The 25,621-nt window shown below is 36.0% G+C and overlaps 1 protein-coding gene and 1 long non-coding RNA gene across 3 annotated transcripts in view; one reads left to right on the top strand and one right to left on the bottom strand.

The window, feature by feature from the left end:
• Window positions 1-25,621, top strand: part of LOC144381651 (uncharacterized) — a 118,970-nt gene that overhangs the window by 54,100 nt on the left and 39,249 nt on the right. Inside the window, exons 2-3 of the long non-coding RNA XR_013447357.1 lie at window positions 1,034-1,104; window positions 23,922-24,034. This is a non-coding gene — a long non-coding RNA (uncharacterized LOC144381651). The remainder of the gene's footprint in view (window positions 1-1,033; window positions 1,105-23,921; window positions 24,035-25,621) is intronic.
• MYL1 (myosin light chain 1) lies at window positions 668-24,747 on the bottom strand. Of its 2 annotated transcripts, none has more exons than XM_036098769.2 (7): window positions 24,472-24,747; window positions 10,896-10,923; window positions 6,775-6,918; window positions 4,569-4,742; window positions 4,041-4,118; window positions 1,775-1,817; window positions 668-978 (listed from the first exon to the last, which is right to left on the bottom strand). In XM_036098769.2, the coding sequence occupies exons 1-6, from the start codon at window positions 24,598-24,600 to the stop codon at window positions 1,789-1,791; spliced, it is 582 nt and encodes a 193-aa protein (XP_035954662.1). In that variant the 5' UTR covers window positions 24,601-24,747; the 3' UTR covers window positions 668-978; window positions 1,775-1,788. The 2 variants fall into 2 exon arrangements, with proteins under 2 accessions (XP_035954662.1, XP_035954663.1); XM_036098770.2 differs by lacking the exons at window positions 10,896-10,923; window positions 24,472-24,747 and adding exons at window positions 11,177-11,201; window positions 11,971-12,038.

Below are 25,621 nucleotides of genomic sequence, written 5' to 3' on the forward strand. Positions count from 1 at the left end.
TTGCAAATTCTGCCTCTGTTCTAAAGGAAAAGTGATACATGATAGCATTATGAGATGGCAAAGTAAGTTTACACTCTGAACTTTTCTATCCATTGGTATTACCATTTAGGACATGTGTTAAGAGATTGAACCAAAATTCGGGGATGTGGACATGCAAAGTAGCAGGGATCATAGCAGGAGAGAGAATATTAACGCACAGGATCTTGAGTTCCTGAGTAACAATCTTATCTGCAGAGGTTTTTTTTGTTTTTTTTTAAAGGAACCGCCGAAAGGTCACTTTAAATTTTAACCTTGAGGACATTCACTGAGAAGGAGCGATAGCTTATTAGGCCTTTTTCTTATGAATAGGCCAGATTGTCACTAGAAATGATAGGTCAAGCCACATATATGATGATTTACACAAAACAGAAAATCTGCTTTAACCTTAAATTACCTGGATAGGTTATATGAAGGTGTCTCTGATCCTATCTGAATTTCCTCAGTTCTCTCTTTTTCAGTAACATGATGATGATGATGATGATTCAGTATGTTATTGCTATGTAGACTGCAGTGACTTATTCTTTAAAATTTTACAATTCATCCATATTCTGTACAGTAACAAATAATTGAAAATTTAAAAATTACTTTCCCTAAGCAAGAAGATAAAAAACACAACGCAACTGGAACATTCCAGACTGACCAAAATTATTTATTGATTTAGTATTTTAAGGATGTTCATTGACCCCTGGTGGAAAATGAAGAGTGGTACTTGAATTTGAGGTTGTCAGTATTTTATCCTTCTCGTCTAGAGCAGGAGACACTTGATTTGTGTGGTATGAATACAATTCAGAGAGGAACGTGAAGTATATAAAAATTCAGGGAGTCCTTCAGTCTAGAACGGTCCATGTTGTTTTGTTGTCTGAATGATGGTAAGCAGGTCTGGACAGTAAGTCATGGGTGTTATTGCAAGAAGTTTCCAGCCAGTCTTCGTAAACAATCCTTGATTTGGAAAGGAAAAGGGAAACTGAGTTAAATGTTGATTGCATCTTTTCAGAAAGAAAGCTGGGGAGGAAATAACGTGAAGTACAAAAGAAGAAAAAGCACAGAATGAACAGCATTTCGAAAGTAAGCCATTTCCTGCTTGTAATAATCTAGTTGCAAGTGCTTAACTTTGAACTGTGATAACCTGGTTTTCTAGAGCAGTAATTGTTAAAAACTGTATCAATTAGTCAAAGAACTTAGGCTCATACTTTTATTAGTGTGATGTTCCAGCTAAATTCATTAACTAGTCCCTGGCTTGTTGAATCTCCACTGCGTAATTACAGTACAATCAAAGCTAAGGTTTACAGAGGGCAGCAAACATCTCAGAAATTTTTGCTTCTACACTTATACAAAATGCTCTATTTCCTTTTTTTTTTTTTTAAAGATTTTATTTATTTTTTGAGAGACAGCAAGAGAGAGAGAGAGTGCACAAGCAGGGGGAGCAGCAGGCTCTTTGCTGAGTATGGAGCCCGATGAGGGGCTCGATCCCAGGACCCTGGGATCATGACCTGAGCTGAAGGCAGACACTTAACAACTGAGCCACCCAGGCGCCCCCCAAAAATGCTCTATTCCCAAGTAACCCATTTCAGGAGTTGAGATGGGTTGAAAAGAGTTGATATTTTCTGGTTAATATAAATAAATCTTAACTAAGAACTAATACTAATTATGTTTACAGCACATAAAGTGAAGCTGTTGAATTTTCTAAAAACACAATATCAAGAAAGCCTTATGTAATAAAAAGCAAAATATTTACCTTGAGAGCTCCATTTAATTGGACATGATATGTTTGACAAAAGCTGTGGGCATAATACAGACAGTTTAAGTTAGAAGACCATCAAGTTTAATGAAAGAGAGATTTAGCAAGTAAGTTCAATCTTAATTTTTCTCAGCGATAATAGGAGCATTTATTGTTTTAAGCTCGGTGCAGTCCACAATTCTTCATCCTGGATTCATGGCTTTTCTCCTGACTTTGTAAATTTCATTTTTTTTGGAAGAAGTGGTACATTCACATGGTTAAAAGTTTTCTTTAGAGTATGAAAGAGCTTATAACAAAAACAGACTGTTCCTCACCACTGTCTCCCATCTACCTAGTTTCTCTTTACAGAAAAGTTGGTGGAGCTATTATACATGTATAAGAAAATACAAATATCTGTTTCTAAAACTCTCTTTCACCCTAATGGTGGCATACTCTACACACTCTTTTGCATTTGCTTTTCTCACTGAATGACCGTAAACAAGAGTATCATTATTTTGGGGGCACTGTAGGGAATTTCATTCTGTAGATATACCAGAATCTCGTTGATACATCCTATATTGGTGGACATTAAGTTGTTCAAATATTTACCAACAACACGGTAATGAATAACCACGTATCACTCATTTCACTTGAGTGCAAGTATATCTAAAAACCACATCCCATGATGTAGATTTGCTAGGATTATTAATACTACCTCACTGTATCGGGGTTTTAATGATTGACATTCCCAACAGGAATGCATGAGATTACCTGTTTTCACACACTCTCCTCAACCCAAAGTGTTGTCAAACTTTTAATCTTTGGCAATCATCTTATTGAAAAATGGTATCTCCACGTAGTGTTAATCTGCATTTCTTTTATTAGTAGTGAAGTTTAGCATATTATATTGATAGATAGTTTTTATTTCTTTCTCTGTGAATTGTTTATGTACTTGTTAATTTTTCTATTGGGTTGTAGTCTTTTTATTAATTTGCAGTAGTTTTTGTTTTAATTAGGAAAATGAGCTTTTGCTGATACTGATTACTTTTTTTATGGTTTGCTATTTGTCTTTTGACTTTGCTTCTGGTGGCTTTTGCCATATGGAGTTAAAAAAAAATTATGTGGTTGCATTTATCAAAACTTGTAATGCCTTCTGGGTTTTTATCAGCGTTAGAAACACCTTCCCACTCTCAAAGTTATAAAATAATTTGTCCATGGCTTTTATGCTTTCAGCTCTTACATTTAAATTTTTGAACCGTTTGAAATTTATTCTGGTATGAGATCCAGATATGACTTTATTTTCTAGATGACTCTTCACTTGTCCAAACAATATTTATTAAATGATTCTTCTTTTATGTAATGGTTTTATGGCAATAACCAAATGTAAAACGTTTATGGGAAAAAAGTAAAGTTTAATCAAGATTGTCAGTGACGATGTGCTTGGCTGACTGCTTTCCTTTTCTTCTGTCCTCTCCTCTCCTCTTCTTTCCCCCTCCCTCCTTTCCTTCCCTCTCTTCTCTCTGCTTTTCTTACTTTTTCCCCAGTCATTAGACTTCATAAGTCTACATTTACATCAAAGCTATCAGCATAGCTTTGTTGAAAAGTGGCCAGGTTAGTCTTTTTGGGAGGATAGATAAGTTTCTCAATTTTACTGGAAATTTTAAAATTTACAGATTATATCATGTAATTTTATTTTGCATCTTTATTTTGTGGGGTGTGTTGTTTTTCAGACCCCCTAGGTGAAGCTGCTGTAAATTGGTAGCAGGACATAGATAGTCGGCCATGAGATGACTTTGATTTAAGCAAAAACACCAGACAAGAAGAAGAACGAAATTTTAGCACCAGCCCTTCCATTTATGATGTGATCTTCATGCAGTAACTAGACCTCTTTGGCCCTCAGCTTCCTCATTTTCATAATTGCTTGCTGTAAAGGATTTTGAGATCTCTCCAACTTTCATATTCTATTACACTTCATTCTGACACAAACCCTGTCTATCTTACAGAGATTTTATAAAGATCTAGAAAGAAAAAAATACACGTGAAAACACATTGTAAGCTGTATCACAATGCATAGGCGTGTCAAAGCCCACTGGAATAAAAATCTTAGGTATACAGTCAGACTCTTAGAGTTATTGTATAATTGATTGATAATAATAAAAAAAAAAATGTGAGTATGTTCAATGAGAGAAGCAAAGACAAAAAAGTCATTTTAAGCTCACGAGGAGTCCATCAACAATGCCATCCGTTAAGAGTTGCTGTGAGCACCAAGCACATGAGATGGTACCTTCATAGTTGATGCAGCCGTTGGAGTCTTCCTGACCCGCCATCAGGGCTTCCACTTCCTCCTCTTTCATTTTTTCACCTGATGAAACAAAAACTCTTTGCTCAGAAAGAAGGCCAGGGGATATTTTCTAAATTCCATCATAAGTGATCAGTTTTGGGTTTCTGGAGACTATGATTAAGCTCTTGGAGGACAGAAATCAAGCCCATCCTATTCCTCTGGTACTTAGTATATTGTCAATGAATTGTTTTTAAGTGAATGAATTAAATACATATTATCCCTGACCATCAAAACTCTATCCTGTAAGAACTACGATGTTTTACTTTACTTATTCATTACTAGTAACTTAAGTTACCATTTCCCCCAAACTCGTTGACGCTGAGGCCAGTGGAAATGGTCATTAATTTTTGACTGTTCTTTTTCATCTTTTAGCTTTACCCCCTACCTGTTTTGTTAGAACTTGATCCCCCTAATCATGCTCTTTCCTATATATTCTGTCCTATTAAGTCCATTGAAATAAATTTTCCTTACCCAATGTGGCTAAAACATGGCGGAGTTCAGCACCCATGACTGTGCCATTGCCCTCCTTGTCAAAGACACGCAGACCCTCAACAAAGTCTTCATAAGTGCCCTGGTCCTTGTTGTTGGAAATAGCTTGCATCATGGGCAGAAATTGTTCAAACTCAATTTTCTTGGCATTCATCTCTGGAAGAAATTGCAGTTGAGAGAGTTATTAGCTACCATAAAATGTCATTTCTAAATCACAAATTAAACTTGAGAGTTCATTCCAGAAGATCTAAAATATCTTCATATAGCTTAAATTTCAGTTGGTAAATTGCTGATGACAAAAAATTGGTAATAGATAATAACATGAGCTCTGGAGTCCTCGTGCTTAAGCTTTTATCCCCAATCCACCATTTACAACTATGTGATCATGGGCAACTTTCTTCATCCTTTTGTACCTCAACTTTTTCACCTGTAAAATAGAGATTCCTCATAGTGTTAGTGTGAGCACTAAATGAGATAATACCTGCAAAACATATTATAATACCTGGGATAAACTGAGTGCTGAATAAGTGTTAGCTACTTTTTATTAGTATGGTCAATTTAATATTTTCTATAAATACCAGGGAAGCAATGCAAAAAATATACTGATACAACAAACCCATTAGCATATAAATACAGTAAAACTTAACTTAAAATATATGCCTCCTTTGTCCTGAGCTTTTGTAGAGCTTTCAGTTTCCTTAAATTTAAATAACTTTAAAAAAGAAGCCTATGAGGAGAGTGTGTATGTCAAATTCCTTGTGATCTCCTGACTTCTTTGCAGTTTAGAGGTCTGGGGATGGTAAGGTTTTCTTCAGTATGGTAAGGTAAATTGCATTCACAACAAAAGTATCAAAGAGACTATCCAGATGGATGTGAATGGATAAAGTTAAGTAACCCTAAAATTAAAATTCCCTTTTACTAGTCTTTCCTCATAGAATAAAAATGGAATAATATTAAAAAGATCAAACTTGAACACTGAATAAATGAATATTTACCTAATAATTCTAAAGAAGATGGATGTTTTGGTAAGTTAGAAAGTGACATCTATAGAATAAGATCTAGCTGTTGTTCTCTCACTTTATCTCATGCTCTCAGCTACCTTTTGCATGATTTACCTGGACATTTTCCTCTAAAGAAAATGAAGTTTGAGAAAAATTCCAGGAGACTGATTTAGAGGTAGGTTTGCTTGAAATCAAATCCACTCCTTCCCACTTTGGTAACAAAGGAGAATAGTCTTTTCAGTTATCAAGAGAAAAATGAGATTATTTGCTTTTTGCTTTCCCCTCTTTTTTTCCCCTCATGGCAAAGATAAACAGCCCAAATATCTACTTGAAAAAATTCCAGTGTTGTCTCATGTCTTTTGTTCAGGGTGGTATTCTCCAATAGACTATTACCCTTTGCCATGAACCATTGGGATCAGAAAAATTTTTTCTTGTTCCATACTAATAACTGGATTACTGTATCGAGCAAATGACTTCTACGATGGTGCCACTTACATATCTCAGTCTTTTGTCGCAGGATTTGCTTGAGGGGTTTATAGGTTTGGGCTTAGATTTTTAAGTCTTCTTGTAGTTCTTTGGAAATAGAAAATACTCTTATTACGGTGACATTCTGTCGATTCTTAATTAGGAGAGCTGAGTTACTTTTAAGATGGTCACAGACTGAGCACTGGGCAAAGTCAGCAGGTATTTTCAACCTCCTGAGAGCATTGAGATTTTATTTCCACAGCTTTTGTCAGTGAGTTGCTACTGAGTTGCTTACAAAGTATATTGTGTTTTAGCCATAGTTAACATTTTTGTCAAAATGTGTTTTTGCCTTTGAAGTTTTGAGAAAAATGTGCAGATTTGGATATTATTTCATTCATTAACCTTTAAATTATGAACCTTAGGTAGGATGATGATGATGACAATGTTAGCTTTAGGTATTATTTCATTAGCATGAAATTTTATCATGCTTACAAATTCTCAAAGGAAGGTTAACTTATTTTATGAGGAAAAAACTGAGATTCTAGACAGCCAAGAGGCACACTTACCATCAAGAGCAAATTAAACTCTATTCTGTGGACCTTATTTCTCAATAAATTTCTCTTTCTTTTACATACATGCGCGCGTGCTCTCTCTCTCTGTCTCTCTCTCTGTCTCTCTCTCTCATGTGCGTGTGCGAGCTTGCTTCCCAGCTGCTTGGTTACCTTCATTGCTGGGGTTTCCCAGCACCTTCTTGACTTCCGCATTGGTGGGATTTGTGCCCAGAGCTCGAAGGACATCACCGACCTGGCTTAAGGTGATCTTAGATTCACCCGTTCTATCAAACAGGAGGAACGCCTCCTTGAATTCTGCAAGAAGCAAGAAGCATTAGGGTGCTTTTTTTCTCCTTCAGAACTATAAGTTACCCCTAACTTCATCAAGGATCTGGCTCACTCTCTCCTCTGTTTTTCAAATTTTGTAACCACTTACAAATCTCCAGTCTACCATCAAGAATCCAGTTCACACTCTCCTCCGTTTCTCAACTTTTGTGACCACTTAAGTTATCCTTGGACGCTCCCTTTTCCTAGCTCAAACTGCCATTGGCAATCCTTTTTGACATTTCTTTTTTGGACTGCTTTAAAACAGCACTTCCAACTTCGAATCATATATTATTATTAATCAGATATGGAAATTGAAGCTCCTTGTCATATTTATTCATATTTCCTTCATCTGCCTGGGAAGCAGGACTGGGTTAAGAAATTCTGAGGTCTTGAGAAATCTTAAGAACTCCTCATAATTAAGAAAGTTAATAAAATTTCAAGAAAACAAATTTTCAATCAGAGATGTGTTACATGAGGTTAATCCAGATTTCTCAAATTATTTAGAAAAACCTCCTCTTGAAGCACAAATTTCCTAGACTCTCCCCTTGACTAGTTATCTTCAGGAGCAACTTCACTTTTCAGGAAAAAAAATTAGAAAGGTGAAACAAACCTTTAAGTTCTAGAGTGTCATTTGACCAGTGTATGACTTTAATAGGCTCCTAGTATAATCAGTTTGGAAGGAGAAATATTTGTTTGGATCTATCACTATGATAATCTTTTTAAACTTTACTCTTCTTCAGATGATACATATGACAACATGTTGCTGTATTAGCTTTAGAATTTAAGTATACATTTTTAATTAAAATTTTGTGTAGATAATTGTAAGTTCACAGGTAATTTAAAAAAAAAAATACAGAGAGATCTCTTAAATACTCTGTCTAGTTTCGCCCAGTAGTAACATTTTGCGAAGTTATAGTATACTATCACAACCAGAATGTTCACATTGGTAGACTCCACCAATTTTATTCAGATTTTTCTAGGTCAATTTGTACTTACATGTGTGTACATGTAAGTACATATTTTTAAAGTGTTGTCTATTTTTATCACAATCACTCTATTGCTAACTTTCCCTAAATTTTGTCATTCTCTGTTGGTGGAGCTATTTTGGCCTTTCAGAATTAAGAAGTGTATATCAAAAAAACAGAAAAGGGTAGTACTATGGATTAAGGGGCCAGAAATGACATTTTAACTGAAACTTCTAAACATAATATAATTAAATTTTCTGGGGAACCCAAAAGTACTGATGGCAACTTGTTGGAGTTAATCCTAGCAACACTCAAAAAACCATTTGTGAAGGAACTGGTAGAGCTGAAAGAAGTGTATTTGGGCCATTAGTGACCTCAGATCAAAAGATGCCATCTAGATAGATTACTCAGCAAAGTACCCTATTTTATCATCCGTCCATCCCCTGATCTAAGGTTGCACCAGACATTATATACACAATCAACTATAGATCGTGTTGCCATTGTTTGCTAAAATTTCCCCTTCAGATTGTGTGCAATTTGACTGTAACAGATCATTCCCCTAAACTAAAAAGCATGCTGTAGGCACAGTGGGGTCATTAGTCAAATATTATTTTTTGTCTTTCTAAGGGACATGTGAAACTGAACTATTCTTGTTATTGGCTCCAGGCTTTCATGCAGATTGCTCAGAGGGCTCACTATTACCCTGGTCAGATGCTGATATAGAGATAGGATTTTATGGGCTGTAATAGAATCTCTCTGGCATTAACCCTTTGTTGATTTAAACACCTAGGACAGAAAGATACTGCTCTTCCTATCTCAGATTTTTAAGATTTATTCTCTTGAGTCTAGAATAATGGATTAGCAAACTACTGCCTACAGGCTGGGCACCTCTTTTTGTAAAATAAAGCGGGATTGGAATACAGCCAATAATACATTTATGTATTGTTTATGACTGTTTTTAAACCTCAGCGATGGAGTTGAGTTGTTTTCACAGAGACTGTACTCCCAATAAACCCTAACATATTGACAATTTGGCCCTTTACGAAAAAAAATTGACAGCCCCTGGGCTAGACCAACACTGTTCTAGACCTTTTTATGACAATCAAAATGTTCTATTTTTGGGCTGCCCAAAAAACCACCTGTGGCCCCTGAGTGCTGAAATATGACTAGTGCAACTGAGAAAATAGATTTTTAAATGTATTTATTTTAATTAATTAAAATTTAAGTTTAAATAGCCACATGTGGCCAAGTGGCAACTCTACTGGACAGCAAAGGACATAGACCTTTAGAATGTGAATAATTTTGGTTTTTTTTCTTCTTCTTTCCTTGCAACCTGTGATACTTTCAAATAGGGCAGCCATGACCAAAACTCTTTAATCAATGAACAAGGAAGGAAACGAAGGAAGTTTTCATTCATTTTTGAGAGCATTGTGTTTCCATTTAAATTTCAAATGCTTCCATTTTTTTTCCTGGCAAGAGAAAACCAGTCCACCACACCAACATTTCCTGAACCTCTATACCTAAAACCTAGTTCACGTATGTAGTTATAGGTTTAATGGTCAACAGTAAGTCGCTCTGTCCCTGCAGGGGTTTTTAAGTCTTCTGTTGCTTTGTCCCACCAGAGTCTGGTCAAAATGACACTGTAAATGAGATTTTTAAGAGGACTGGGTTGCAGTAGCTGATAATGTAGCAGCATCACTACTTAAAAATGCATTAAGAGTCAAACAAATTAGAGTTACCACTGTTTTCAATAATAAAAACAACCAGTCCTTTGTAGTATAATTTCAAATGCTCTTGAGTTCTGAGCCATCAAATCACCTAATCTCTTGTCATGAGACCATCAGCCATGATGTAGATACATGTGAGTTTCTACTACAGCAAATATGCTTCTTTTTTTCTTAATTGATGTCCAAACATGAATATTTTAGACATTGAAACAGACTGAAAATGTGGAATTTTTTAGGTAGAGAACCGAGTATTTGCATAGGTACTTATTAAACACCTATAATTATAATTATTTCTATATTACATATCATAACATATATACATACTAATTTTTATGACCAATATCCTAATTTATATGCTATCATTCAACAAATTTTTTCTCCCTCTCCCTTCTATAGATGTACTTCTGTATCCGTTTCTTTGAACTTGGGCCACTTTCGCTCCATAAAGCATTCTCCCCTATACTTCTAGAGAACAAACACGTCTTGTGGGGCATGGGATCTCTTGGATCCAAAGGCCCGAAGGAGAAAAAGTGGAAGTGTTAGGGAAACTGCTCAGATTCTCTTGAATCTGAAGAGTTTGAAGTCTTCTGGTTAGTAACTGTTTTTATGAAATTTTTAATTAGTTTAAACTAATACCAGATTTTGATCCTGTTACTAATACTTTGGGTCCTTGAGCAAGTCCTATCAGCTCTTTGAGAGACTGTCTTGTATTTCTAAAGACAGACCAGGAGATGTCTAATGTTCCTTGCAGTTTTATGATAAATTACTCCTCCTTCTTTGTCTCTGAATTTACTTTTATTCTATATCCACTTCACCTGCTTCTCTCAACTCATGCCCATTGAAATTATATAGGTCTGGTAATTGGGCAGTTTCACAATCAATATTATTTTCTAGATTGAACAATTCAGACCTGCCAATCTTTCTTTAGGGATTTGATGAACAGATTAGCCATTCAAAATCTCCAGCCTTTTTGGGGGTAATATATATGGTGTTGGCTACTGTATCAAAATGGTTTTATGTAGAAATCAGTGAATACAAGGACCTATTTTATGGTATCTGTCTTTTGTTTGCTTAAACCTTTGATTACTGATTATAAGCAGGGGATTCACGTTGAGAAAACTTATACTTAGAGTGATTGAGAGCATTTATATTTAGAGTGGCAACACCAGTGGGGATGATTGGGAAGAGCTAATCTCATCCCGAGGGAGTCGGTTTTCTCACATGCCGCCTTTATGAGTGTGCACATATTAACAACTGTATCTTTTAAACTTACCATCCTGCTGTTCCTTAGAGAACTCGATCTGTTAGAAAGAAATTAACCACAAAGAATATTTTAACCAAACAAAAATATCCTGATTTTTAAGTGTATCCAGGCTCATTCCCTGAGTAATCTTCAAGGTAAGTTCCAAAAGTAAGCCAACTTTTCAGAGTTCAGGCTTAGCTTGGACACTAACAGGTTGAGCCATGCAGAAACATGCCTTAGAGATAAGGGATATTTCAGAAACGAGGCAGTGCTCTGCCTACGTGTGGAGTAGAGAAGCTCCATTCACTTACCAGCAATCTGGTCAGCGCTGAAGGACTGCAGTGGCAGGAGAGAGGGAGAAAGAAAGAAACAACTAGTACTCTTTCAAATGCATTGACAGAAGGATGAGTGCTCGCTGTTCTGAGATTTTTAAGAAGACATGTAGGTGTCATAGAATAAGAAGGTTGCCTTAGGATACTTTCGAATCTAGGAAAAATAAGCTATTGCGAAAGATAGTTAGGGAACATCTCTCTGTATCTTCATCAATGAATCAATGATTTAACAAATGCTAAGTCAAATAACTTCCTGGAATAATATAGTAGCCTGTGATGTATTTAAGATATGTCTAATTCAGATACCCTGCATTCAGAAATACAGATACACTGCATTAAAAAGATCTCCTTAATTCTTTCTTCTATTTAACTAGTAGCTTTTTGCTCAATGTGTCAGAAGTAATTTACTTAATTTTAGTTATCTTCATCAGACTGTTTTTAAAGGTATAATATTTTGCTATACTAGCAGTTTCTGCTCCCCCCCCCCCCGCCCCCCCCGGTTAGATAGAATAAATGTGATATAGCAAAAGTTAGTGAAGCATAAAGTACTGCTTTGGGGAGTAAGATGTATTTTTTTCAGTTAACATAATAGCTCGAATTAATCTCTTCTATCCTTACCCCACCTCAACCAAAAGCAAAAGCAGATTCTATAGACTTACACCGAATATGTTCTCCCCTCAATTCTGTTCCTTGTCTGCCTTTCTACTCAAAAAGGTCATATGCATGATTCATATCCTCCTATAAAGGACAAACCGTTTTCTCCTAGGACCCACCATGGCAGAGCCTCTGGGCTGCGGAACAGTGGCAAAGCTGAAGAGTGAGTTGAGGGCCGCTCCAGTCCCTGAGTGGGGCCTCCTTCCCTGAGGCTGCCTTTTATTGCTGGGGAAGCTGTGACCTCACAGCTAGCATCAGGTTTCAGAGACACATGGCCACTCCCTTTGGAGGGTTCTTTAGCTTTCTTAGGGCAAAGGGAAGGAGGGCTCTGTACCCTGAGGGCTATTTTTAGGCAACCAGAACCTAGGAGTGGACAGCCATAATGAGACCGAAGTCTGTCAGTACTTTTATGGTATTTATCCCTGAGACGGTCTCTTGGAGCCTCTTCCTTTAAGAAGCTTCTTACTTGTTCAAGTGCAGAGGAGCTTAGAATTTCCTTCACACTCAGGCTGACCCCTTCTCCTGGTGAATTATGGACTTTGCAAACTTCGAGTCAGCAAGTTTTGATATTTAATGGAATTTTTTGGATGGGACTGGCTTGGGGTTTCAAATGGCAATGACTATAGAAGGAACATCCTCTGGAGCTCTGTCCCTTGTGGTAAAGTTCAGAGGACTGGAAAAGGCCATGCGCATTCTTCGTGTTTCTTAGGGTTCACCCAAGTGACGATGCGATCCCTTCTTGAAACCTCTCATTAAAGACCACTCTTTTGCAAGTTGTGCTCTGAGATGTAGAGAGTGTATCTAAGCCAGGGGTGGTTTGGAGCTCCATTTTCACCATTCTCCTTTAGCTTTCTTACACCAGGGGTGGGTATTTTCCTCCATCCTCAGTCTCCAGAAAGACCCAAAGCAGGGGCTGTTGAATGCCAATTTATACTTTAGGATTTCAAACATGTCTATGGGATTGGCTGGTAATGGGTTTTCATGGCATTTTACCTGAAAATTGGGGGCAACTCCCTTCTGAGAATGGTACTGTGAAAAGTGGTACTAGGAAAGATAAGTCCTAGCATGTCCACTAAAGTTCAGACATGTTTATCGGTGTTCTACATACCTAAAGCAGGTTATAGGTGTAAAGAATGTTGGAGATAAATTTTGATTTGAGTGCTGTCTCAGCAATTGTTTTTAAAGGAATGGTCATGCCAAGCATGAAGTTTCCCCCTGCTAGACAGATGAATACTTTACAGCTTTCCCTCAAGCCATTTAGGAAGAAATCAATATTTAAATGCATATCACTTTTTTTCATATCATTTTTGTCCAAAGTTTACAAGTAGTGAAAAAAATCTCATAGGGTCAAAATGAGGATTAAAAACATAATTTAAAAAATACTACTACCGAGGAAAACATATTTTCATAAATAAACATTTTGAGAGTTTATGAGAAATGGAAGCTAACAGAAAAATTTAAATGCTTTAAATTATTAGGGGGAATGGAAGAGAGGGACAAAGGTGGAAATTTGTCACCTTTGATAATTGTGTAATTTGGAATCTCATGATTTTTTTCCTTCAAGTTTTTATTTAAATTCAAGTTAGTTAACATATATGCTAAAATTGGTTTCAGGTGTAAAATTTAGTGAGTCATCACTTACATGTAACACCCAGTGCTCATCACAAGTACCCTCCTTAACGCCCATCACCCATTTAGCCCATCCCTTGCCTACCTCCCTCCATCAACCCTGGAGTCTCATGATTTTTGATGCCCAAATTAAAGCCATGAGAGCAGACCATGTTTCTTTGTGTTCTTTTTAGTCTTGTAATTATATTTATGTATTGTGTCATTAAATTTGAATTGCCCTATGATTAATATTGAGAACTAGTATATATCTTTAGTAGAATTAATAACTACAAATAAACAAATAAGCCATCAAAATTGCCCTACAGAATGCTCATTTTCTTTTCTTTTCTTTTTTTTTGAGTAGAAAAATGTGTCCTCAAATTCATATAAAATATCAATTTGTATAAAATCTGTGGAGTAAACTGGAAAGTCATTTTAAAAGTTGTATTTATGCTATAAATAAGCTATTCCTAACCACTTGGATATTATGTAAAGGTTTGCTATTATTATTATTATTATTTTAAGATTTTATTTATTTATTCATGAGAGACAGAGAGAGAGAGAGGGGCAGAGGGAGAAGCAGGCTCCCAAGGAGCGGGGAGCCCGATGCGGGACTCGATCCCAGGACCCTGAGATCATGACCTGAGCCGAAGGCAGACGCTTAACCATCTGAGCCACCCAGGCGCCCAAAGGTTTACTATTATTAAAATAGAAGTGACAGGCAGTTGTCAAACTATTTCACTCTATTTTTTCTGTATATCTTTACCACAGAGAAGATCAGAGTTTAGATTTTTTGTACCTATTGAAAATCAAAGTAAACATGTAAGCAAGTTACTGCCAACAGTAGAAAAGGCTAGAGTGTAGTCCATCCTAGAGAATAAACTATAGTTTAAAAGTTAAAAGAGGTGAATGCTGTGCTCATAGACTAAATGGGAAATGTTACTTTATCTCTGGTATATTCACAAATGATGAAAAGTTTCTCTTGCATCTCTTTCTTGGTGTTGTAGTGATGAAGTAATCAGCTCTTTGAACAAGGCATGATATAAATACAAAATGTCAGCTGATTTTGGACTCAGTTTGCTGTGTCATCATGTGGTTTGTTTTAAAAATTAGACTTAAGTCTCTTCTATCTGGAATGCTCTCCTCTCATCTCTGTTTCTTAGAAATTAAATATTCAAAGTCCTGATAAAATCTTCTCTTGAAAGGACCTTTTCTTTCTATTTACTTAGCTCCTTTCTTCCAACTGAAAGATGTTTAACCTTCCTGGTTGTAAACTTCTGGAAAACCCAGGCCATTACTGAAAGCCATTTACCTTTGTCCATGATGCAAATTGGACATGGGCCCACCCCAATTTCTTCCTGCCATCTAGAGAGCGGCCTCTGCCTTATTCTTATATTTTATTCCCCATATCTCTATAAAATACCTTGTTTGCCTATATTAGTTCAGCAGATTTGCAATAAATTAAAATCATTAGGACACATGTATAGTAAGTTCCTCCTTCAAACATGAGCTTCTCCTCTAGAATATTATATTCCCTGAGGGAAGAGACTTCATCATCTCCTTCAAAGAGCTTCCATTCTGCAGATGGTTCATATGATCTCCCCCCAGCACTACACGCCCAGCATCTAGAACTGCCAAGCACATACTAGGCACGCTCATTGCTCATTTTGAATTATTGATATATGTGCCTTTATATTTCCAGAGCCTTTCCTTACATTTTATATAAAGTTTATGATCAGGAATTCTCATTTGCCAACCCTTGATTTGCTTTTTAACAGGGCTTTTCTATCTTAGCCTGATATCTGTATTAGACTGTTAGTCTAATAACTATATTCCACATTTTTGGGACTCATGTGCTCTTTGATATTGGATTTAGGTAAGTAGTAGTTGACTGTTACTGGTACTGAAAAGGATTTTTTATTGCAATGTTTACAGATCTCTTCTCACTTCGAGAAGCGTTTTTCTATTAGTAATCATGATGTTTGGTTAACTGATTAAAAACAAGGTAAAGCTTCTGGTATACAGAAGGAATTAATTTATAGGGAAAATATTAAAATGAATTTAATCAAAAGGCTCTGAAATTGCTGTATGTTAAGCTTTAGCATAACAAGAAAAGCTATAATTAAGGAGGATCTGGGAGACCCGTGATGTTGAATACAGGTGAAAATGCCCTAGGAAGGAACACAGACTATAGTCTTTAAACAACTTCATCTTCCCTGCAAGACGGAATGAGACTAATGACTGGTAAGGCTAAGTTAAAGAAGTTAATCTCACCAGAGCCAATATTCAAGCAAGAAAACATTGCTGCACATTCTCTAATTTAATGCCAGACAGAGAGGCCTCTAAAGACCCAGGATGTATGCAAAACCTAAGGAAAATTTAGATGATTAATTTTCACTCTAATCTCAGAGTTACCAGGACTCACCATAAAAGGCCAGCAGAAATACCATTTTGGAAATAAAGAGTTTTGTGCCTCAGAATAACTCACTTCATTTAAAGGAGATAAATATTTTTCATTGCATCTTTTTTTTTTTTTTTTACCTCAACAAAGGATATACTTAGGCTGGTGACTATAATGTGTTATAAAAAGTAGAAATTAAGAACAACAAGAAATTAAGAATACAATACCAGTCCAGCCTGTCTAATATAAGAGAGAATAGACGGCTGTACTGGATACATTGATCTGAACAGAAGGGGAAATGAGTAATTCTGTGCTCAGAAAGTGTGGACTAGTCAAAACTGAATTTGGTCACATTAGAGCAAACGCTGAATTATTTAAAATAACACAATTCACACCTATAAGAATTAATGAGAAGCCTAAGTGTATTTTAATAAAATTTTTTTTTAAATAGCTTTTTTTTTTAAAGATTTTATTTATTTATTTGAGAGAGGGAGAATGAGAGAGAGCACATGAGAGGGGTTAGGGCCAGAGGGAGAAGCAGGCTCCCTGCCGAGCAGGGAGCCCGATGCGGGAGTCGATCCAGGGACTCCAGGTTCATGACCTGAGCCGAAGGCAGTCGCTTAACCAACTGAGCCACCCAGGTGCCCGAATTTTAATAAAAATTTAAAAATGTGACCTAAGTCTATACTTTTTCAGATTTTTCATTAGCTTTCTTATGGTTAATAATTCATAGATTTAAGATTTAAGAGTTGTACTTCCTCCACTTTGTACACTTGTTTGTTTGTAATTTATTAGAAATCCAAGTTGTGTTTTTGTTCCTTCCTTCCTCTTTTTATTTTTAAAATAGGAGCTTAGAAAAATTCTTGGTGTATGTGTTTTAAGAAATTAAAAGTATCCGCTTTTTCCTACTTATCTGGAATGAAAGTTCCTCTTGTGACCAGAGGGATATATCAATATTGGCATTACCATTTTAGAGATTTCAGGTCTTTTCATATGGTGGAAAGAGAACTAGACAGGGATTGAGGTATGCAGAATTTTGTTCTGTGATAATAAAGCGTGTGTCTTTTGATTAAATAACTTCTCTTATCTGGGTCATGGCTTCCTCAAATATAGAATATTATACTGTGTGATTTCTAGGGTTACTATGGTTCTGCAATGTTATGAGTTTTCCATGCTTTTGACAGTAGAAACAACCTCAACTTGCTTTTTTAATGGAAAAGGGCATGGTGCTAAAAACTCAAGAAGTAACATTATTTTGAAGTAATCTAAAAAAAGAGAGGTTAAAATATAATTTCATAACACTGAATTCAAGTGAAGCAGATGTTTTAAAAACTAGAGAAAATGTACCATTGGGCACTTACTAGGTGCAAAGACTTCACTTGCCACAGTGAAAGGAGGAATATACAGTTGAATAAGATGTGGTTTTATCTTTAGGGCATATTTTTTCCCTCTGGCTTCAACTCACTATTATCAATTTATGACCAGAAGAGCAAGGACTTATCATCCATATAGTTTAAATTTTTAACTAGTATAATTAAAGCCATGACTACTTGTATATTTCAACTTTTGCCTTCCAAATTCTGATTTGGAGTGAGAAACAAACTGTAGAAGTTGATGTAGAAACAAACTATAGCAGATCTTATTTTCATACAAAAAGTATTTCAGTATGAGGAGAAGCAGAAGAAAGTGTAGGATCAGCAGACTAAATATAATCCTTTCCATAATTTCCATGAGTCAGATGGTGCTTAATGCTGGGTAATTATGGAACGTCTTCTAAAGACAACTTGCCGGGGGTTCATTTGCAACATTAAAATGTCAAGAGTCTAAATTTGGCACTGTCACTTTGTGGTCTCCTTGTCTTGCAAAGATTTCATTATCTTTGCAATTAAAAGGGCTATTCACTATTAATTGGTGAACATATCTATTCCTTTCCAAACTGCATTTTACTTTGCAAAGACATTATGCAGTTACGTATAATTCAAAATATAATTTTAGAGAGTTACAGAATGTCCTTTAGTACTTTCCCACTCCATTCCACCTGTTCTCTTCTTGTACATCATAGATGTTTGAGAGTGGAAACTTGATATTGATACCTAGTGGTAATCTCAAATAATTTTTTATTTGCTCCTGAGGTTATTGTATTCACACTGCAAATGGACTGATATTGAAATTTGTTACATTATAGTTGTATTAAAAATTAATTCATATTATTGAAAGGCCAGGGTAAAAAAAAGACAAATTCTTTTCTTTTCTTTTTTTTTAAAGTAGGCTATACACCTAGTGTAGAGCCCAATGTAGGACTTGAGCTCAAGACCTTGAGCTCAAGACCTGAACTGAGATCAAGAGTTGGATGCTTGACTGGGCCACCCAGGTGCCTCAAAAATAATAAACTCTTAAAATTACATAAAGAAAACTTAGAGACAACTTATAAATATTTTCACCCATTCCTTCTAATCAGAAATTCATGATATGTGTTCTTTTTCTAGTTCTTTTCCTCAAGCTAGTTAAGGTTAAGATTTAATCATTATACATGTGGTATTATATTTCTACATATCACTCTAAAGGATATATGGCTGATATTTCTTCCCAGTTTCAATCATGCTATCTATCTGTAAACAAAATAGAGATCCCATACCTTTGTTAGAATATTAGCCTGATGGCAAAATTTGGAGGTCAGTTTTGGTATGTGTATATTTAATTAAAAAAACAAAAATTATTTAAAAAAATTTGTCTGTTTCATTACATTTAAGAGCATTTAAAAATACTTCGGTATAGTTTATTTTCTCCAGCTGTATTGAGATATAATTGACATAACAGTGTAAATTTAAGGTGTACAGTGTGATTTGATATGTGATGATTTTGATATTGTGAAATGATCACCACAATAAGGATAGTTGATATATTCATCATGTCACAGTTTTTTTAAATTAAAAAAGTATGTGTGTGTGTGTGTGTGTATGTGGTGAGAACTTTTAAGATCTACTCTCTTAGCAACTTTAAAATATACAATATGGTATTGTTAACTATAGTCATTATGTTGTATATTAGATTCCAGAACCTATTTATCTTATAACTGGAAGTTTGTACCCTCTGACCACCTTCACTCATTTACCCCACCCCTAGCTCCATCCCTGGCAACTACTAATCTACTCTCGTAGCAACCTTTTTAAAAAAATACCCATGTTCCATTTACAACTTTTTATAGGAAGCTAGAGCAAAGTGACTAAGAGTCTTTCTAGGTCTTCCCACCTTCTAGCTGTAAAAGAGAACACTCAACCTTTCAGCGACAGGTGCAGAGATAGGGGAGAGCTGCGGAGAACAGAGTAGTGGACTGCCAAGGTCAAAAGTCTAGGTCAACTTGCTCTGATGTGTGCCTGTCACTCCCTCCACTGGCTACACAGGGTTGTGCAGGGTGATATGAGGTCCGCTCTATCTCACACCCTTAAGAATAAAAAAAGGCTTCTTTACACATTAGGGTTTTTTTTTTTTTTTTTTTTTTTTAAGAGTGGAAGAGAGAGAGAATCCCAAGCAGGCTTCACTCCCAGCGTGGAGCCTGACATGGGGCTTGATCTCACAACCCTGAGATCATGACCTGAGTTGAAATCAAGAGTCGGACACTTAACCAACTGGGCCACCCAAGTGCCCCTTCTTTATGCATTCTTTTTTTTTTTTTTTTTAAGATTTATTTATTTATTTGAGAGAGAGAGAAAGAATGCAAGCAAGAGGAGGAGCAGAGAGAGAGGGAGAGAGTCCTCAAGCAGACTCCCTGCTGAGCGGGGAGCCCTTCGCAGAGCTCGATCCCAGGCTCCCGAGATCATAACCTGACCTGAAATCAAGAGTCAGCCACTCAGCCGACTGAGCCACCCAAGCACCCCTTCTTCATGCATTCTTAACAGCAACTTACTCTTTATAAACAGGAGGTGGTTTAGGATATGATTACCACAGTTGACTCTGGATTTGGCTGAGAGGTTAAATTCTAGCTCCATCACCCAGTTATTTGATCGTGGACATAGCACTGAACCTTATTAGGCTCAGTTTCTTTTCTTGCAAAATGAGGCTAAAAACAACCTCAATATACTGTTTTGAGGATTAAATAAGATAATAGGGCACAGAGTTAAATCTCAATGCATATTTATTATTATATTACAAAGAACTTTATAATTTTCAAAGCCTTTCATGGGCCATTACTTCATTTGATTTTTCCCAAGAATTCTTCAAAGTGGGACTGGGTTTGTATTAGCCTTATTGGAGCCGAGAAAAAAGAATTTGTAGATTAATACAGACAATCCTGTACCTTGACCAGAACAAGTCAGGTATTGCAAATGTATACAGAATATTTGCCTCCACTGAATACCCATCAGTAAATAGATGTATTTATTGGGAATGCTCTATTTCCACATTACCCATTAAATTGAAAGCTTAAATCTCCCCAACTGTGCAGTAAATTATTGAGATTTCTTATCGGATGAGTTTCTGTCAATGCATTCTGTACCTTTACCACTTTTTGTAATTTTGCCTGCAGTATCTAGTCAGAGATGACCTGATTGATTACAGTGAATACGGTGAGAATTAAAACTTAAGCAGCACATTGGGAAAGACACAATTCAAAGTCTCATCACCTCATAGCAATCCTGGCATATCAACTAAGGCATGCATCATGCAAAACATTTACTTACACATTGAAGATTTTTAAAAATCTAGGCACATAGTCATCTCATTACTTGTTTTCTTTCATCATTTCAACACTTGGCTGAAGTGTTGGGCAGCAGGTGTTAATTCTTATGTTTGCACCTGCAACTATACTTATGGTGGATTTTAAGTCTTACACTTGAGATTCTGTCAGGCAGTGTTCTTTAGCCTGGGCATCATTGTTGGAAGTGTCAGCTCTCTGAAAGCAAAGAGTGCTTAGAACCACCCAGGACAGCAACTTTAATGTTCAAATATCAGCAGTTTTGTGTTTTTGAAAAGGGTACTCATAGAACATTCATGGGCATAGGACATCAGGTAAGCATTCCCTCCATGAATATCAAAGGTTTTGTGTTAGAACAACTGAACAAATGTTCTAAATAACCAACAAACTAGGAAATCAGGTTGGAAAGCACATTACAGAAATTGATAAAACTAATTAACAATATTAAAGATTGTTCAGAGTTTATGGGGAGTTAAATATATGGCTGATAAACATGGTATATTATATGGTGGAACATAGATATTAGCTAGGAATAGTATTGAGGAATTAAATATTACTATTCCTATGCCTGTAGTCCTACACAGAGATAATTATCCTTACACTTTGGCATTACTCAAAGTCTAAAGGACAGCCGGATTTCTTTTTTTTTAAATTTTTTATTGTTATGTTAATCACCATACATTACATCATTAGTTTTTGATGTAGTGTTCCATGATTCATTGTTTGTGCATAACACCCAGTGCTCCATGCAGAACGTGCCCTCTTTAATACCCATCACCAGGCTAACCCATCCTCCCACCCCCCCTCCCCTCTAGAACCCTCAGTTTGTTTTTCAGAGTCCATCGTCTCTCATGGTTCATCTCCCCCTCCGATTCCCCCCCTTCATTCTTCCCCTCCTGCTATCTTCTTCTTCTTCTTCTTCTTTTTTTTCTTAACATATATTGCATTATTTGTTTCATAGGTACAGATCTGTGATTCAACAGTCTTGCACAATTCACAGGCACTCACCATAGCACATACCCTCCCCAATGTCTATCACCCAGCCACCCCATCCCTCCCACCCCCCCCAACTCCAGCAACCCTCAGTTTGTTTCCTGAGATTAAGAATTCCTCATATCAGTGAGGTCATATGATACATGTCTTTCTCTGATTGACTTATTTCACTCAGCATAACACCCTCCAGTTCCATCCACGTCGTTGCAAATGGCAGGATCTCATTCCTTTTGATGAGGACAGCCGGATTTCTAATCTTATATGATTTATGAAAGAAAGTTTAAAATCCAATTAAGTTTTGTTCTTCATCGAGTTTTCAGAAAGTTAATGAACACATATAACAGCTCTATTAATTTCTTTAGAGTTCATTTTCTCTGCTTGAAAAAAGTTTGTAACTTATATGAGGTAATATATCTAGAAACATCATTAAGTGATTAAAAGCATCATAATATGAAATGTTTTAATGTACATTTTAATTACCCTTGTTACCTACTGGGATGAAATTAAATTTTATATAGTTCTGAAGTTATACCACATTCTTTGGCTATAATACCTATAAATGTGCACTGATTTCATATTGATGAATGCAAATCATTGAAGGCATTTAAATTCCTTTACAAAAATATGTTAGTTTCAATCTTGTTCTTTTCATTTTCTCTCTATTAGGAGTAGGCTCTCTGAATGAAACATAAAGGTTAAATTCCTCCTGTTTCTTCTAGATTCATTTAATTGCTCCTTTTTGGTTTGCATCCTTATCAGGATCCATCCCATCTCTCGTTTTGTAATGAACCAGTGAAGATGGAGCATACCTCATCACCGCAGAGACGTTCTAAGAGTATTTTCTTCTTTTGCGTAGTTGTGCTAGCTACCTTAGCCATATTGGCATTAATTCAACATATAGATAAAAGGATAAACCAGTTTTTCAGGATTTAAAAGAGCATCACTTCTCTGCTGTGAACAACTAATCAGTTTAATTTTAAGTGATATTTTGTCTTTTCTTGGAGTTTTCTTACTGCCAAAGTAAATAAATGAATAAATAAATTTACTTATTCATTCATTCATTCATTCATTCAGTCATTTTGTATTTCTTCAGGGAAGAAAATTAATGCCTATATTCATTAGTGGGATATTTCCCACTAATGTGCCCACAAAAGGCACATTTTCTCCCCCCAGATAATTGTAATCCTAGATGCAAAGAGGTAATATTGTCTTATAAATCACAATAAGTACAGAGGAATAGCTTTGACACTGATTCACACCTCCACTCTTAGGATAGAGTGGAGAGTCAAATAATACACATGATTGGAATTATTGTCATGGCCATAATCACGTTCATTGTATAATGTAGTCAGTGTGCATCTATAAAGATACATTAACTAGAATTGCTGGAGTTGAAAAATTTGGTTTCCTCTTAGTGAATTATATGCAGTCTTTTAGGTAGAATACCATTCATTAGAAGATCTGACATGCATTTCTCCTCCTAAGTGGATATTCATTAAGAATAGTTCCTAACCAATATTAGATTCTCTGACCAGCTTTTTTCAAATATGACTTTAGGTACCTACACACTCAAGATAAAATATTTCATAATCCACTCCTACTTTGGAACATAAAATTTCGTGTTTAACCAGAATGCTACAAAAATTATGGATGTATTCATTTAATGTCACCACATATATCTAAGGGTGATCCAATGCAGTATTTATGTCAGAAGTATTTTTTAAAATCCGTGATTATACTAAATTACTCAATGAAACGTTTATTTATAGGTCAGCTTTGTCTTTGGAATTAAATAGTATTAAGTTAGCAAAATTTAGATTTATTATGTACAGAACTTTTGGCTTAAGAGAGAAGAAGATCACCTAGGCCCTTTCGCCTGTTAGTTCTCCATATAAAGCAGAGTTCATTAGATAAAGATTTTCAAACTGTCATTGAGACCAATCCAGCCCCAGTGAAGGAGGAGAAGGTGCATGTTTGAGGGATCACATCACTGAGAGGTAACAGGCACATCCACTGCATCATTTTCCCATAAGCAGGTAATCTTTTGGCAGTTGAGAACTTTGATCACAGCAAAGTGTTGACACAAAAATCACTCACATTCTCCTTAGTTAAAGATCAATATACAAGAGCTCAAAGACATAAGCTAAAAGCCATATAACCAAGTTTTATCATATTTGGGGGGTTAGTTTCATTTAGAAGCAGCTCACACATTCTGAATTAAATACTGTATATAAATAAACAAGATGACAGTTAGAGTCACTGAAACACTTGAGTGCATAATTGTCTGCACTGAGATCTAATTTAGTGTTGTATCAAAATTTATTAAGCAAAGCTGAAGGGGGAATTAACTTGAATTGCAAAAATCTTCTCTTTTTCAGATGAAATAAAGCCGCTGTCAAATAAATACAGCCAGGACAACTGGGTCATCAGCTGTTTTTAAACTTTTGGAAACAAGTAGGGGCCGAAAATTTCCTTTTGATGTAGCATTAAGGTAAGGGATCCAGTTTCCACAGAGATTTTGTTTCAAACAAAACAAGATGAAACAAAACGAAACAAAATAAAACACTGGTTTAAGTATTGGTAAAACACCTTTGCACGTACACACTTTGTCCCTAAATTGCACTCTGACCATTTAGGGGAAAAAAGAAAACCAGAGAACAAAATATGAGAGCAAATACAGGTTCCACAGACAATATCATATTCATAGGAATGAAATTATATGCTAGAGTTTATTTATTTATTTATTTATTTATTTAATTTTTTTTTGAGTTTATTTATTTTTTAATCAGGATTCTTTTCTCCCCCAATCTACCAGTCCGTGTAGTAACGCTGTCTCTCTCAATGAAAAATATACCCCTTTGCAAGTTCCTAGAGTTTCCTACTGTTGAAAGATGTTTCAGTGACCAAACAGTTCACCGCTTTAGTTACCTTAATGGCAGAGAGGTCAATTTTTTCTTCTTTGGGTTTGGCTGGGGCAGGTGCCGGTGCAGGTGCCGGGGCTGGGGCTGGGGCGGCGGCAGCAGCAGCAGGTTTCTTCACGTCCTTCTTTGGTGCCATTTGTTAAAAACGATGGGTTTAAAAAAAAAAAAAAAAAGAAAGAAAGAAAGAAAAAGAGCACCTGCAAAAGAACCTGTCAAAATGATTCTTGGAAGAGGAGTGGTGCTTCAGTTGATCCACAGCCCAGTGTTTTGAAGGTGGACCCAGAGTGTTAAATGGTATAAGGGCATGCATATATATTTCACTTAATGCCTAATAGAATCTTGACACATGCGGCTGGATTGGACAGTTCGCTAGTCAAGGGGGATGGCATTCAGGCTCGGACTATAAATGGAATCTTAAGGGTCAGGGCTTCATCAATTTTTTTTTTTTTTTAACTCCTCTTGCCTTTTTTTTTCCCCCCCACCTCCATATAGAAAGGAGAAAGAAGTATCACAAAGCCAGCTTCAGATCCTTTGGTGATAGTCAAGTAGATTGACTGATACTTTTTCTTGGTAGAATTTCAGTTCTGCTGAAGTTGTAAATCTTTTTATTTTTTTCATGCCTAAGAAACTTTACCGAAGGATTTGATTTCAACTTGGAATTTTGGCAGGCAGTATCACCAACTTTCACTCAACTCCTTTGCTCATGCTCCTCCCCCACCCTTGCCATAATTTGCAAGAAGTTGTTGGTCAGCAAAGAGGTGGTGGTGTTTAAAAATAAAAAACAGACGTATAAGGAAAGCCCATCAAATATTAAAGTGCTTTCCCTTCTAGGGAGCACAAACTCTGCCTCTCTCTCCATCCCTCCCTCTCTCTCTTTTTAATTGTAATGAACTGTATGCTAAAGAAAAATAATTCAAAACTACTTCCTATAACTTAATTTTCTTTCTATAATGAAAAAAATTAAATGGAATGGAATGACAGCAAGATTTACCTTCTTGCAAAACAGCTTTTCTAATAGTAAAATAACTGTCAAAGTAGATACTTATTCATTTTACTTCCTAAATGGCATAAAGCCTAATTACTTACCTCTTGGAATTTTTTTTTATCCATACCAGGGAGGTAAGATACACTTTTTATCTAAGTGGGCAGAGAAATAA

This window comes from Halichoerus grypus, chromosome 4 (genome assembly GCF_964656455.1).
Source record: "Halichoerus grypus chromosome 4, mHalGry1.hap1.1, whole genome shotgun sequence".
Classification (NCBI taxonomy): Eukaryota; Metazoa; Chordata; class Mammalia; order Carnivora; family Phocidae; genus Halichoerus; species Halichoerus grypus.